The sequence below is a fragment of the Armigeres subalbatus genome, chromosome 3, assembly GCF_024139115.2.
Source record: "Armigeres subalbatus isolate Guangzhou_Male chromosome 3, GZ_Asu_2, whole genome shotgun sequence".
Classification (NCBI taxonomy): Eukaryota; Metazoa; Arthropoda; class Insecta; order Diptera; family Culicidae; genus Armigeres; species Armigeres subalbatus.
This window is the reverse complement of record NC_085141.1, coordinates 44,924,133-44,941,126: the sequence shown is the minus strand read 5'-3', so window position 1 is coordinate 44,941,126 and position 16,994 is coordinate 44,924,133. Positions and strand designations below refer to the sequence as shown.

Below are 16,994 nucleotides of genomic sequence, written 5' to 3'. Positions count from 1 at the left end.
AGAAGCATTGCTACTGTTTTTATGTGAGAGGCGGATTCAGGACAATAACAATTGAGGAAAATCATCACTTCATTTTCAACTCAAGCGAGCGATGCCAAGTATGAAAACAGATTTGAACAAAGGCAGTAGACTTCTGTGATCAATTTTATTCCGATTAAAGAAATTTGTAAAAGTAAAAGAACTCTCTTGCTGGATCCCAAACAGTGAGGATTTATGTTGGCAGATGTCACCTTCCACGCTGCTTCTGAGGAAATTGGTATATAATTGCAGGCATAGTTTCAGCTATTTCTGCAACTTCTGGGCTTAGCCATCTATGAAATGTAAGTTGCCAATGTTCTGAGTATTTCCGCATTACATCATTGGATTGCGTCATTATTTTCAATTTGTGTTGTGCACTTGTTCCATTTCGCACTGATGCTAGTGTTTTTTTTTGCGTTAAGGTTGTGCTTGTACTTGATCGACATACTTAAATGCAATATCTTCTGATTTTTAACTTAACACATTAAAGCCTTTATTCGCAAATTAAAGGCATTCACAAGCTTTAGAAGGGTGTAATTGTAACTGTAACTAGAATCTTTTGTTGAGGCGCTTAATTGTAACTAGTTCCTTCACACCTAACCAGCCAATCAAATTTTCTGATTTTCGATCTATCAAACTAATATATCACTAAGGAGGACAATTTTCGTATTTTTGGAAACTGCTGGATGGGAACGACTAATCATCGAAAGGACCAGGGTAATGGGTAACGCGCGCTTGTCATGATGTTTTGTCCAGTTCCCCAGCTCAATCAGAAATTCTACAAATTATGTGAATTCTATAACATGAAAGTAAAAAACGCAATCAATCACGAACTTGATCATCGCCTTGCCAACCAGCCAGCAGTGCAGTGTTCTGAGTCGCCGATCAGCGATCACCAAATTCACGTCTCTGAGCTGGTGGCCGGGCGCGTGGCGCGAATTTCTTCCAGATGGGAATGACGTCCAAAACCCGCGCCCGGCTTCAAGAGAGTGCAATTAACGGATTGGCTTAAAACGAGTCAGCAACAAGCAAGGAAGCAATGAGACGTGCTCTGCGATGGTCAAAGTGCTCGCTTGCAGAATCCATTTCCGCCGATGGATGTGGCACAGACGGCCCAGCAATTGAAAGACTCGTGAGCAGTTTCGAAGAACATCCTGATATCGGCGTGAGCTCAGGACGAGTTACCTCGCTATTATAAACTTTTAGGTGTCGGTTTGTCGAATTTGATGACACACCCACGCAAACCATCGTTTCGAAAGTTTGTTATTTGGTATTGCTTTTCAGACTTTCCCATATCAGTGATGGCGACCAGTCTTAGTGGCATCACTCACCCACCTCGCTTCATTCCGCAAGGGGCAAAAGTTGAAGAGTAGCGAAATTCGCCTAGTCCTGGCGCGGACACAAACGAACCAACAATCCCCCACCTCTCCCATTGCGATAAGTGAATGTACGAAAGGCGGAAATCCAACTTGATTAAAAATTCTCGGAAAGTGAGCGAACGAATTCGAATGAGCCAATGGATGCTGCCGTCGTCGTCGTCGAGAAGTATCCTGAATGAACGATCAAAATGGACGATGGCGTGCGGTGGCATCGAACGAGTTTGGATGTACACCATCACGTTTTTACATTTTCATGCGTAGTACGACGCGATGCCCCTTCATTTGCGTTCGTTTCTTGGGAATTCATCCCAAATGCATCGCGATGGGATGTGGCAGGAGGAGGTCAACGGAACTGGTAGTGGCGTAAGGGTGGGATTGCTTTCTCTGGGCAAGCGTTTTAATTTCGGATTGGATCTAGTGGAAGTTATGGAAAGTTGATTTCAATTCCACATAATTACAGTTGATTGCGATATAAGAATTATATCTAAATGTGTTTATTTGATTCATCTAATTATTATAATAAGTTATGAGAGGATCGTGAAATAATCCATGCGTGAAACGCCTTTTTAGGATTTTCTTTCGAGTATTGTATTATATTTTATCGAGTATCTTCCTGCTCGAAATATCCGAAAGCGCCCTAATCCACTTTTACAAGTTTTATCCGTAATTGACCACAAACTCAGTAGTTTTATTAAAGCAATATGCCTCACTCTCTTTAATTGGTATAGCACCAATTTCTATTATTAGCAATGAAATTTTCGTAATTTTCGGAAATTCTGAGAAAAATTTTCAAAAGGCAAAAGGGTGGTTTGGTTGAGAGTCATTTGACCGAATACCATCTTGCCAAATAATACGTTAAGCGTATCTAGCGAATTCCATTTGTCGGATACGTATGTGGAAATGGTTTGGCGGTACGACCAAATTAGTCATTAGAAAAAGGCGTATCTCTAACAGATCGTATTGTCGAATAGGCCTGTCATCGAAAATTCCATTGAACCGAAACGGTAGCTTAGCAAGAAGGGAATTTGGCTGTTATTCAGCTGATCGGATTATACGGCGAAAAACGTCGACCTGTTCAGCCAAACGTCATTTTCGAACAAATGAGCTGGAGAAAACGTCTTTTCGCCAAATTATCAGTTTGGCTGCATGATTCTACCCTATGTCGCAAACCGTTTTCGACCTAATGTCACCTCGTACGGCCAAGCATTTCGGTCAAACGATTTTTTTCGGCAAATCGGTCAACAATATATGTCTATTTCGGCCAATGCCCTTTAATGTAAAACGACCATCTAGGCCTTTTTGCAAATGACATTCGATTAGACGACATTTTAGTCAATGAGATGTTCGAGCGAACGACATATCGGCCTATATGTCTGGTCAAATGATTTTTATGCCAGTTGAGTTTCGGATTAATGACATAGCTCGGCTAATCAACAAGTAGCCTTCCTCGTCAAAACATTTGATTTCAACGTAAATTCGTGGATTTCAACAGGAAATCTTGGAAATATGTAGGTTTCTTCGATTCTCAAGGAAATTTTATAATTTCACGAAATTTCTGGAATTTATATGCGACAGTCGTCAACGTATTTGTAAAACATAGAGTGTGAGGAGGAGGGCTGCAAAATAGGTTGACAGCGAAGGGAGCGCCCATCAGAGCTCTGGTCCCCACAAGTCCATCTCACGCTTCCACGGGTCGTCCGATGACAAAAGCCAGCCAAGCGTAAATTGGGCCTGGTAGTGCAGCCTGGGCACTGTGTCCTTCTGACATCAGCTAGGAGAGAAGGTCGCCTCGAGCGTCTGTTCACCAGGAGGTGGCTCAAACAGCGTCTGCCTGGTACCCAGCGGCTGATTAACGAAAATTGTATCGCGTCAGCTATACCTAAGGTGGCAGCCCCATCATCGCGATGTAGGTAACGCGACACCGGAAGGTAGCTTACTGCTTCCCTCAAATACCACGAAAAAATGTAGATAGAAAAAGAGAACGTTATTGGCAACAGACCCGGCAACGAATAGTGATCTATGATTGGAATCTCGGTACCTGGAATGTCAGGACCCTAAATGAACCTGACGAGTGAGCCTCTGGATCGTGAACTGCAGAAGGTTGGTAAACGTGGCTGCTATTCAAGTCTCGATGGCTCAGATCCGGCGGAACGAATCTGAGCTGGATCCCACGACCAATACTGCATTCAACATACATCTATCACAGCGGCGGTGAAAAAGAGGATAAAGTTGGTTTCGAGTGAGGGGCAAGCAGATGAAGCGAGTGATGCGGTGGAAACACATTAGCGAACGAATCTGTTGAGCATACGGGGCAAATTCTTCAATTATAGCCTAATCAACGTTTACGCACCGACAAACGATAAATCCAACGACGGGACGATGTTTTAAGTAACTCTCTCGATAAAGCCTATAGAGAGTGTCCAAAGCATGATGGAAAATTGTTATCGGAGACGCGCTCAGGTCGGTAGAGAGGATTTTCCGTCCCATAATCGGTAGGAGAGCCTTCACCCGCTACCATGACAACGGCCTACGGTTGTATCGGTTACGTAGTAGGATGGCCATCAGTAGCACCTACTTTAACGAAAGAACATCCGAAAGCGCACCGGAGACACCCAAGGACAGACGAGAAGAAGCTGCTTAGAAGCGTGATGCTGGTGTCAGATCGAATAGAAATTGGTACAAGAAGAGCAGCCGAAAACGAACCCACCGCAGGAAGAAAAAAGAGTACGAAGAACAAGTGATTAGTGAGGCGCAGGGAAAAATGGAGCAGAACGATAGGGAGGTTTTATGAGTCAGCAATGGCGGTGAGAAAGACAGCGCCATCTCCCGTCATGTGCGAACGACCAACAAGGGAATTTGCGGATAGAAAACTGGAAGTTGCTCAGGTGGAAGCAACAATTGAGACTTTGTTGAATGGAGGAAGTGACGGTGCATCGGTGAACAGAATAAATAGATAGCGACGATGGATCAAGCTGTGGAGGTCACCACACTAGATGAGGTTAAAAAGCTGTCAAAGGAGCTGGAAAAAACAATAAGGCTGCAGGGGAAGGATCAGCTCCGGCTGAACTTCTCAAACATGGCAGTGAGCAGCTTTATGAAGTTCTGCACCATATTATGTCGAAAATATGGGAAGACGAGGAAATTGCCTGCTAGCTGGTTGACGGCCTCATTTGCCCTCTCTCTTTAAGAAAGGGCACAGACTGGAGTGCGCCAATTACCGAGGAATAACCCCTCCTTAATTGGCGTACAAGCGTACCTTATGTCCCGTAATTCTGTTCAACAGATTGAGACCGCTTGAAGGAGTCCTTCGTCGGCGAATACCAAGCGGGCTTTTCGTGGAGGGCCCGATCAACGACCGGATCAAATGTTTACCCTGAGACAAAATCTGCAAGTTGATAAAATCCGGGAGTACAACTTGCAGACACATCATCTGTTTATTGATTCCAAGGCGGCGTACGATTCAGTAAAACGGAATGAATTATGGCAAATTATGCTTGAACATGGTTTTCCGGCGAAACTGATACGGCTGATTCTTATAACGTTGGACGGATCGAAATCAAGTGTAAGGGTTGCGGATAAAATATCGATGTCATTTATTGTTACCTAGATGGATTAAAGCAGGGTGATGCACTCTCGAACCTACTGTTCAATATAGCGCTCGAGGGAGTGATTAGAGAAGCTGGTGTGCAAAGAAGCGGTACCATTATCACAAAATCGCATATGCTTCTGGGATTTGCGGACGATATCGATATCATCGGAATTGATCGCCATGCCATGGAAGAGGCTTTTGCACCTTTTAAGAGGGATACAGCGATGATTGGACTCACGATCAATACCAGCAAAACGAAGTACATGGTCGCTGGCAATCAAGCGTAAGGACTGCGGACAATACTCGGCGGTAAACAGGGAAGAGGCCGCAGGCTTCGTATTGGAAGGCCGCGTACACGATGGCTTTTTGCAGTTGAAGAGGAAGTGAGGAGGCTCAATGTTCAGGGCGACTGGAAGCGATTGGCCCAGGATCGAGTCCAGTGGAGAAGGATACTCCATTCGGCGTAGGTTCATCGAAGAGCTTACCCCTTCAAGTATCAAGTAAGAGTGTGAGTTTGATTCAAGCCCTAGTAAGGAGAATACATTTCGTGAAGCGGAAAACGCTCCACTTGTTCACCTAGGTGCTGTGTGAATGTCCTGTCCGTTGTCTAATATTAAGTGTTAGAAGTATTCAGTCTGTGTGAGCTCTGGTCAAAGATGGTGATCTTCTTTTAAATTCTACAAAAAGATCTTCCTAATTTTAAGGAATTTACTCAGTATTTCAACGGTAGTGTTTTCGATATTTCGAAGGATATTTTTAGAATTTTCATTAAAATTCTTAGTTTTCACAAAAGCTTTTTTAATTTTGAACGAAAAAAAGTAAAGAATTTTCAAGAAAAAATAGCCTTTTCACGAGAAAACCTCTGTCGGCGGCGAAGGCGCACACCTCTAACCACTAGTGTGAGTCCTCCGGGAAATCTGGAGGATCCGAAAAATCAAAACTTCTCCGAGTCGAATCGAGTCAAGTAGTCGAGTCGAGTAAAGTACAAGACACTGAAGACGGCCTTACTGTTGAGGTCGAAATACGTATCTGTCAAGATACAATTAAGTGGTGGAATTCAATGGGATGGTATAAACTCGTCTTATGACAAGTGAAGACATTCCACTAAAAAGCTCAAAATAATTTTCTTATCAAAACTTCTAAGTTTTATTTGTATTATAGTATGCACTTAACCTCTCTTTTCCACGACTTTTTCAAAGATTTCAATAGGAAGGAATCATCTATGGAAAAAATGCTAGAACAAAATTATTTGGCATAAGCTAAAATTAGTGGAAAACGGAAAAAAAGTTTTTGGTTGTAAATCAATAGTTACTTGATTGTTTTCAATGGTTTCACTATTTTTACTCAAAATTGATTATATTTGCAGTCTAATGAAACCAAAAAGTTGTGCTACATACTGCTTTCTGTTGTTGAAATAATTCGATGAATGTTGGAAGGTGCAAAATTTGATGAAGCTCTACAGCTACCATGGGAAAGAAAGGGTTAATGTTGTGGTTTATACATGCAGTGGATTTTCGAAAATTTCGAAACATCCGTGCAATGAAACAAAAAATTATGAATTTCATTGCATAGCACCATTTGGCATTCTAACAAGGGGATTTCATTTGATTTATTCAAACTAAGGCCACTGCAATCCATAAAATTCGTTTACATTCAGCTCAATCAGTATTTGCACGTCGCTAACTTTGTAGTCCACGGAGGGACCTCAAATCGGACCTTGCTATCTGTGAACCTCGATTCTTGTCCCCTGCGGATCCCTATCAGGAACCATTTTCACCGGGTTATTGTCCGACATTCTGAGCATGACATTGTGTATGGATCACTTTGGCCACCGAGTGATTCTTTAGAAAATGAAAATATTCATTTCATAATTAAAAACACAAGTATTTTTTGTTGTTACTATGCGTACACTAGCTCCAGTGTTTGAATCTATACATGGACCACCGTTGGAGAAATAATCATTTTTTCATATAAATATTGAGGCTGTTCATAAATTACGAAACGCTGGAATAAAAGGCAGCCGGTCAGGCATTACGATTCATACAAACCAATTGAACCTTCCATACAAAAAGCGTTACGAGGAGGAGGATGGAGCAAAATCGTCAGCGTTACGTAATTTGTACGAACCCTTTCCGGATATTCCGGAGGACCATTTGGTAGCATTTGTTTTTTTTTTATTTCAAATTTTATTTTGGTGCAACATGATTTTTATAAATAAAATCAAATTTTAACAAAATATTTTATTCCAGTAAATTTTTTTCGACTAACATACTTGGAAGGACATTCAATTTTGCAGGTTTTATCGCCGTAGCTGACTGACCGTTTCTGCTCTTTCAGACTTTATATACGAGAAAATTCTTTTGTAACACCATCTTTTCGGTTCAGTTAGCAGAAAATATTCTGAGCTATTTGTTTCCAAATGTATTGACCTTATGTATTTATTTTTAAGGATATATTGTTCACACTAAGTTGTCGGGCAAATGACAACGACTTAAATAAAAAAATTCTCTAAAATAATCGAAATTTTCTATTAAAAATAAGATAATTGCCTATGAAGAAATCAGGGTATGAGCAACAAATAAATATTAAATTTTCACATTATAATTTTCCACAAAACAAAAATAAATTTGCACTTTTATAAGCAAAAATTGCAATTATGAAAGAATAATTTTCCATAAAAAATCTAAATATTCCACGGAAAAAAAATACAAAATATCCATGAATTAATAGATTTGAATAATCACAAAATTTTACACAAAATATTTTGGCAATTTCCTATTTTAATTGAGGAATATTATTTATGGAAATCTTATTTTGCTGCCAAAAACGACAGCATGTTTTAAAAGAGTTTTTGAAGTCAAATAATCATGCCAGCAGTGTTGAATAGAAATCGAATAAATCTGCATTCCGAGCAGCCTTGCTTTCCTGCAAATTGATTCATCAATTCATGAAACCTTTTCTATCAAAATTTTAAAAAAATCTATATTTTCCGTAGCCTAGAGTACGTTGGTGTGTCAAGTGATAGTCAGCGTGTTTTCTTGAGAATTTTCCAGTTGAATTTTGCCGAACCATAACTTATTTTTAAGAGTAAAAGCATTCTTCACTAAGCTCGTTTGGAATGCGCGAAGAAAAAACACACATTTGCTATTTTTATAGCTATTTTTATACAATAATAATGAAGCATATTTGCTGTCGAGCTTGGCCTACATAATATTGATGTAGTGATCAATTTAATAATTCATGATAATAACACGATTCATGCTTCATTTATCAACAACAAGATTGCACTTGACAGAATACCCTAATGCAGTGAAACAAATTGCTCAATGAAAAGCTTATTTGGTCGTATAACGCCTAACAATGGACCACATGTAGTGTATTCTCTGAAATCCTTCGCGGGCCGCCGGAAAAGGCTATAGAAGGGCCGGATGCGGCCCGCGGGCCGCACTTTGGGGATCCGATTCCCGCCCGGTTAAGGAAAAAACTTTCCGTAAAGCTAAAAATTCTCCATTGGTTCACTGGGTGTTGTGTTAATGTTTTGCCCATTGTCTATTGCTAGATGTTAAGTGTTCAGTCTGTGCGACCTTTGGTCGAAAACGGTGTTTATGTCTTTATAGTAGGAAAAGTAAGATAGCAAAAAACTGATAGATTAGTAGAGTACGAGAGATGAGAGTAAGACAGTTAGAGAGTAAAAGAGTAAGAAAGTAAGAGAGTAAGAAAGTAAGAGCACGGCATTGAGTTATTCAAATTCTTATAAATCTGGATTGACTGAAGCTGTGGACCTCCACATACTATTTACGCCAAAAGCGTGACAAACCTCGTTATTTTTAATAGGAATGGCATAAGCCAACAACTTTTTTTGTTTTAAAACGTTCAAAGGTATGTGTCCGAAAGAAAAAATAAAATCCTCACGGAAATTAATGAACAATTACATATAAACCTCGATGAAAATAAAAAAAAATCCTTATCAACAACCAGTGCACACTCTGTAGATCAGTTGCAGGATTAATTTTGAACAGCAGCGTGTCTATGCCTAAATATAAGGTATACTGCCGCGATTCGCATAAGAGTCCCATGTCGACTTTTGACGATTTTGATTTTATTGTAGTTGCTCTGACATACGATGTGTGTGTGCGTTCGTTGCCGATGCAAGTTGTTTATTTTGTCTAGCAGTTATTTTGAACGCTAATTAGCTTTTCAAACCGTAGTTTTTGTGTTTGAAGTTGTAAAAATTTGTGCTCATTGTGCGTGTATACATATTGTGGAATAGCGAAGAACGATAATTTACCACTGTTTCAACGTCGTCAGAACTTTTGGTTTGCTGCTGTGTTGAAAGCGGGTACGAGTGCAATATGGCAAAAAAAACAATGCGGCGAGTGCAAACAGGAGATAAACGATCTCGAGCCAATTTGTTGTGGCTTTTGTGAGGCTTCTTTCCACATCATCAGCAGTGCTGTGGTTCTAATTCGCGCTCCATCGCATCAGGGCAGGCAATGTTAATTTGTCCTCCTTGCCGAACTGAATCGAACGGCCGTTCCATTCGCGGACAACCCCAGGAGCCAACCCGATGAAATGCCACAGCTTGCTGAAATACCGAAACAGGTGCAGGAGCTGTTCACAGTAGTTGAAAAATTGAGCCAGAAAATTGATAATTTTGCTGGTCAATCAATTAAACCGTACAAATCAATTCCTGTTTCCTCGCCGTCGGCTTGGCCAAGGCTTGGTATTAAACGCCGCCGAGATGACCGTAGGCTGGATGAATGCACTGCTGCTGTGAGCGGAACGAAAAGTATTGATCTTAGCGAATTTCAACTTTCCGTGCCATCTATTATGCAAGCCGCCAAACCGGATAAGTTTTGGCTGTACATGACTACATGACAGGATTGAATCCACTAATTAATGATATAGCGACGTGCGGAAAATAGTCTCACGTTGTTTGAATATTTCGGATGCTGCTGAGGTGATTCGTCTTGGCAGAGATGTGACCACCTTGACTTTCGTGTCCTAGAAAATCGGATTGGATCCTGATCTCAAAGAATTGGCTCGAACCATCATCTTGGCCCACCGGAATCCGGCTAAGAGAGTTTGTTGATTTCTCAAAAAACTAATCTTGGATTTTGAAAAAAAAAACATACAATCTACTGTTGCAGATCCGGGACAACCTTCCTGCCTGAAAATTCACCGCTTTTCAGTTCGGTTTCAACTTCCGTCATGGACACCGCTCCCACTAGGAAAATACTAGAAGACTTTCTACCAAATTGGACGACGTTTATCTGGCTGTGCTTGATGGCGAGTATGATGTTCAGTATGTGTTCACCGAAACCTGACTTGATGGGAGAATCAACTCACTCCAACTTTTCGGTGACAACTTCGTCGTTCATAAAGAGGATCGCAGTATATCTAATAGCTCTCGCGTGCGTGGTGGCTGTGGCGATCCTGCCAGATCGCCCCTCGGACAATTCAATTCAATTGAGACTGTTTGGGCCAAAATACGTCTCTCTAGACGCAGCGTTTTCATCGGTGCCTCGTACATTCCTCCCGACCGACGACATGATTGCAGTGGGGCCGTACACATATTACGTAAGCACTTATGGGGGGAGGGGGGGTCTGTCAATATCTTACGCGCCATATAAATAAAAAATCTTTTGTATGGAAAAAATCTTACATGGGGGGGTCGAAAAACCCAGAAAAATTGCTTACGTAATAAGTGTACGGCCCCAGTGTAATACAACTTTATCTTGGTGCTACAGAATTTGCCTCCGCTTTGGCCTTATCATCGGATGTGGTTCTTCTGCTGGGAGACTTCAATCAACCAGGACTTGTCTGGTCTCTCTCTCGCATATACGTTTCCTGATCCGCTTTTGTCTACAACTACACCTGCTAGTCGCCAACTAGTCGATGGAATTGCATTTCTTGGACTCAGCCAAATAAACAGGATTTCCAACTTTCAATCAAACATGCTCGACTTGGTGTTTATCAATGATTATTCACTGCATGAATGCACTGTCCTTGAGGCTCCGGACGCCGTTGTGCCACTTGACAACTATCATCCTGCGTTGGAAATATCAATTGACAACGGATTTAATCTACGTTTCGATGGACTTGTGAGTGACGACCGACTCAATTTTCGCAAAACCGATTTTCAACAGCTCCGACAATGCTTGTCCCGTATTGACTGGAATGTTTTAGGCCGCCTGGACATCGAATCAGCTGTTGACCGCTTCAACTGTCTGCTACGTGACTGCGTTTCAGCCACTGTACCGAAGCGAAATCCTCCGAGGAAACCACCGTGGACTAATGCTCTATTACGCAACCTGAAAAGAGTGCGCGCTAGAGCTCTTCGCGCTTATACCTATCGACGGTGTGCCTTCACTAAACGGAACTTCAACATTGCCAACAATGATTATCGGCAATATAATAAACTTCGTTACAAACATTATGTTCACGCCAGAGGAGATATATCAGATTCCACACTGATATTCTTCCCTCCCCCTTCATACGGGAGCTTGGCAGAAGGAAGGTCGTGCGATATGTGCCATCACAAATATTGCCCTCCGCTCGCTTTCAAATCGACTTCTATAAAAACATTCTTCATGCCTGCCGTATCCTAACGGAACTATCAATTCTATACTTTCGCCTCTAATGCTATCATGAACATGTACGTCCAAGTTTGGAAGATGATATTAGCATTTCCATATCATTCATTATGTTCATCTCACGCAACATAATCTCCGACGACACCCTAAGAAGTTTTGGTCTTTCGTGAATTCTAAAAGAAAGGAAACTGGACTGCCATCAAGTGTTTTACTCGATAACGACATTGCGCTGAATACTGAGGAGAAATGCAGCCTTTTCACCTAAACACTTCTCAAATGTATTCTCGAGCTATTCGCCTTCTCAGGATGACACTGATAGAGCTGTGAGTGGAGTACCTAGTAATGTAGTGGATGTGGATGTCTCTGATATAGACGTTCAAATGGTTCTGTCAGCGATACGTCAGACCAAATCATCATTTTCTCCTGTACCTAGCGTTCTTCCATCGGCCGTGCTGAAGAAATGCTCTGATATTCTGGCTGTTCCACTTTGTCTACTATTCAACCTATCACTCCAGCAGAGTAAATTTCCTGTGCAGTGGAAATGCTCTACTATGTTCTCAGTTTTCAAGAAAGGCGACAAACGTGATGTGAAAAACTACGAAAGTGTCGAAAGGAGTCGAAAGTGTTCGAGTCGCTGATGAACGATAGAATATTCGCTTCCTGCAAAAATTACATCAGCCCCTATCAGCATGGTCTCTTTCCCGGCCGCTCTGTGGAAACGAATCTTACCAGTTTTACTTCGTTTTGCATGGAGAACATGTGTAAAAAATTCCAAATAGATGCCGTTTACAAGGATCTAAAATCTGCCTTCGACAAAGTTAGTCATGACTTGCTGCTTGCAAAACTAGAAAAATGGGCTGTTCTTTTGCTTTATGCACTTGGCTCAGATCATATCTGGTTGGACGCCAAATGTCGGTCAGTATTGGAAACAACTCGTCAGACTGTTTCTCGAACCTTTCTGGAGTTCCACAAGGTAGCACCCTTGGACCATTGCTATTCTCGCTTTTTTATAAACGATGTAACCTTATACTGCAACGTGGAGGTATGTTGCTGTTGTTTGACGATGACCTTAAAATGTATGTAGTTGTCCGAGACCTCACTGACTGCTATGAGCTACAGAACCTTCTCGAAATCTTCCATGACTGGTGTACTCGGAATATGATGGTTCTGAGCATTCCGAAGTGCTGTGTCATAAGTTTCCGACGAACGACTAATTTCATCCAGTATGACTACTATTGCTGGTTCTCAACTACAACAGGTTGATCATATTAAAGACCTAGGGGTTGTTTTGGATGAAAAGCTTACCTATAGCCGCCACTTCTCAAATAACAACGATAGAGCCAAAAGCCAGCTTGGGTTCATGTTTAAAATCTCCAATGAGTTCTAAGATCCGTTGAGTTTCAAAGCACTGTTCTGCACTCTGGTACGCTGGTACTAGAGTTTTCATCTGCTGTTTGGAATCCCTACCAGGCTGTATGGAGTGACCGGTTCGAAGCTGTCCAAAGAAGATTCGTCAGATATGCTTTGCGCCACCTTCCATGGAATGACCCGTTGAACTTGCCTGCTTACGCTGATCGCTGTCGTCTACTCGGGTTGGATACTCTAGCCAAGCGGAGGAATGTGGCTCAGTGTGTTTTCATTGCCAAGCTTTTATCATCTGAATACGATGCTCCTGAGTTGCTGTCGAGGATCAGTTTATACGCACCTGTCCGGACGCTTCGAGCGCAAGCGCTGCTACATGAGGAGCCACAAGCTACTAACTATGCTGCAAACAGTTCCATTGTCGCCATGATCCATCGCTTCAACGAAGTGTCCGATGCATTTGATTTCAACATCTCTACATCCAGATCTCGCTGCCACTTGCTGAGCCGTCTTTAATGTTTTTATTGTTTGACCACCATTAGATTTAAGAATTTCATGTAGAAAACACAGTCCGATGAATAAAAAACAAACAAATAACAAATAATAATAATTTTGAGAAATAAGCTTAAAATGAAGTCATCTTTAAGAAAAACTAAAAAAATGATAGGCTTTGTACTAGAAATTTGAAAATTAAAACCCACTTGTGTTGTCTCATCTTGCTATTTATTCGCATAACAGTCACATTCCAGATTTTGATACATTCTAGCACAAAACATCAATTATGGTCCATATAATAGTCCCATAGCAATGTATACAGATAAAGAACATCATGCTAAATTTTCAGAAAGATCGCTGGTTTAATCGATTTATTAGATTTTTTTTTAATTCCTCCATGTAAAACAAGTTTGAAAAGTTCAACGACATATTTCTCAAGCTGAAGAAAACTGACATGGGACGCTTATGCGAATAAGGGCAGTATAGGTCTGATGAAAAAATGTCACCGGGAGCGGCGGCGCATATTGTTAAACATCTTGATGAAGGAAAGAATTAATGCACTTTGAATTACTTCATACTGGGATAACTCATTTAGGATCCTGAGACTTTTGTCTAGTTGATAATCGTAGTTAAGAAAAAGAAGCTATTTTCATAAGAGTACATCCAAAACTTTTTTCCGTAAACTAATTAAAAATTGAAATCGTTTATATTTCAAGTCATTCAATAGAACTTTTTGAATTGCTTACAGCGCTGAACATGTTGAATTAAATGTAGCACAGATGTTTCGTAAATAACTTAATCTTCCCTCCTATCAAACAAAACATGATTAAAATAAATTCATTTGCGATTTATTGATCATTCTTCAAAGCATCTGCAACCGGATTGGAGCATCGCCGAGCCGAGCAAAAAGGCTCCCAGCATGTGAAACAGACACATCTTCCGGTTAAAGTAGCTTCTCGTCCTTGCATTTCCTTCTGAAGATGCATCCCAATAATCTAGTCCATGCTTTCAGCTCACCGCACAACAAATGGCTCAATGGAAATTCTCGCTTGCACGCCCAGCTCAATGACTAATAATTCCTCTACTAACTCTTCCTCCTGCTCGTGTCCGCTCGAACACACACACCCTCAAGTACGAAACCACGAGCCATACCACACCAACCAACCGGAAGTTCGAATCTCAGGGCGTCTTTTCTGGCTCGTTCCCAGAATGTGAAACCCGGTTCAGGCTCAGGCCAACCACCAACACCCAGAACCGGCGGCCGAAGCAGGAGATTCACTGATAGCACAATCATTGAATTATATATTTAAATGTAGATTTATTGCCAATTTCAAATTCAAAACAATAATACTCAAAGTCGGTCAAGGACGGAGAGTGGCAGCGAAGGGAAAATAAGAAGCTTCCGGTCGGAGATTCACTCTGCTATCTCCCGTTTGTATATGAACTGTGTGCCGGTATTAGGGAAAAGCGCTATCCGGGCGCACAGAGATGAAGAAGTGAGCTGTTTCCTTTCGGGGATTGGCCGGTTTCATGTGTGCGGGTTTCTTTCTAATGTACCGGGGGAAGGATGGAATTTCGAATGAGATTTTTCCCAACGAGACATTCCGGTGGCTTTGGAATCTTCATTCGATTTCGGCGAGAATTTGGGAAGGGTTTGTAAGTTGAAGCAATTTTCGATCTCGGAGGTACAGAATTTCAGAACCATGCGTCTCCCTCAATTTTCGGAAGTATGTATGAGATTTGGTGTAATATAGTGGAGAATCCCGCAAAAATGCATCCCTCAGCCTTTATCAAAGTATTCTCCAGAGTGAGTTCCAATACCAAGTCCCAGAAATCAAATTATGGTAAAATAATGCAAATGTTGATAAAGTGATTCACGACCGCAGACGAATTTCGCAAAGAGACAATGTTGATTGTGTTTTATGTAGGTATTTTTATGTTTCTGAAAGCCTTGAAGTGTCTTGAACAACCTCCATCAAATTCCCATAGCGTCATCCTCGGAGTGATTAATTAGGTTCCTGCTCCATGTATCACATACACATATTGAATGCAAATGTTATCGCACACCCTCGTACTGGGAGCATCAATGTAGTGGCAGACGTCGAGCCTCGAGGAATATATCAATCCGGATTAGTCGTTATTTGTTTTGGGAGTCGGCATTCTCTTCCTCTTATCCATTTGATTTTGCTACGCCATATTTCTTGAGGTTCTTTTTTCTTTTCGCCACTCGCTTTGCATATGGATTCCGGTGGAGTGATTTGTTTTCCAAGAGCTGTGCGGTCCGGGCTCTAATGTGTTCGCACTGAATAAATGAAGACGAGGGCGTCCGCGCCGACCGTCGCCATCGTTGGGAGTGAAATATGGGAGGACCTTATGGGATGCGAAAGTGTGATTAGCTCTGGGAGACTCCATAATACATATTTTTCTTCCCCGGAATGGGGTGATTCTGTTCTGAAGGGGGCGCCCGGAGTTATAATTTGAAATTATTCATGACCTGCCTTAACCGATTTCTTTTTCTTCTTCTTCTTTCAGGAAGCTCAGACTCCCGGAACGAGCAGGAGCCAAAACCGAGCTTTGCCAGCCCCATAGAAAATGTGACAGTTCCTATCGGTAGAGAAGCTACGTTAAGTTGTGTTGTACAAAATTTAGGTGCCTATAAGGTGAGCAAATTCGCAACGGTGCATGTGTATATGAATAAATTTGACCTCTTTCCAAAAATCTAAATATTCTTCCAAACGTGCAGGTTGGATGGATGCGTGCTTCGATCAGACCGTGCTGGCCCTGCAGGGTCGCGTCGTAACACACAATTCACGCTACAGCGTGACCCAGGAGGAGTCGAACGTGTGGCGGCTGAAGATCCGAAACGTGCGGGAATCGGACCGCGGTTGTTACATGTGTCAAATCAACGCAACGCCACTGCAGAAGCAAGTGGGTTGCGTCGACGTGCCGCGTGAGTATCCTTTCCTACCCCCATCCGGATGTGTTGATGGATGCATACATGACTTGTGCTTCAAATTTGCGGTTTTTTCGCTCTTCCGTCGCCGATGACAGTGCCGCCGGATATTTCGGACGAGCAGTCCTCGTCGGATATGACGGTTCGCGAGGGAGGCAACGTGACATTCTTCTGCAAAGCGACCGGTCATCCGACCCCGAAGGTGACTTGGAGGCGTGACGATGGCAGTCCGCTATATCAGCAGCGAAACGGAACCGAGCTGCGACGAGGTATGTACCAGAGTTGCTCTCCGGCTGGGAGTTAGGTTATTACAGTTGGGCCATGCTTACGCGTGAATGAATGTCGAGTCACAGACAAACAGACATAACACATTGAACATTCACCCATCAAATTCATCGTCGTCCAAACACTAACGACATGTGTTGATTTCAGTTAGTTGGGCAAATCACAAATCAGATGTCGGTAGTGAGCAAACGTCAAACTCGAGCAAACTCGATGTGCGCGCCACGAGTGATCGATTGGCCAACTAATGATTATTTGAATCGACCAGTAAATCAGTGAACGATGGAAATTTGACGAGTGTTATGTCTGTTTGTCTGTGG

The 16,994-nt window shown here is 41.9% G+C and overlaps 2 protein-coding genes across 2 annotated transcripts in view; both read left to right on the top strand.

The window, feature by feature from the left end:
* Positions 1-9,864, top strand: part of LOC134221610 (uncharacterized) — a 637,051-nt gene extending 627,187 nt beyond the window's left edge. Inside the window, exon 8 of the mRNA XM_062700799.1 lies at positions 9,543-9,864. Within this exon, the coding sequence (XP_062556783.1) occupies positions 9,543-9,864 (322 nt within the window). The remainder of the gene's footprint in view (positions 1-9,542) is intronic.
* A 6,109-nt stretch (positions 9,865-15,973) lies between these two features.
* Positions 15,974-16,994, top strand: part of LOC134219619 (lachesin-like) — a 48,656-nt gene continuing 47,635 nt past the window's right edge. Inside the window, exons 1-3 of the mRNA XM_062698404.1 lie at positions 15,974-16,099; positions 16,183-16,389; positions 16,491-16,661. Coding sequence (XP_062554388.1) covers positions 16,188-16,389; positions 16,491-16,661 — 373 coding nt within the window. The 5' untranslated portion in view covers positions 15,974-16,099; positions 16,183-16,187. The remainder of the gene's footprint in view (positions 16,100-16,182; positions 16,390-16,490; positions 16,662-16,994) is intronic.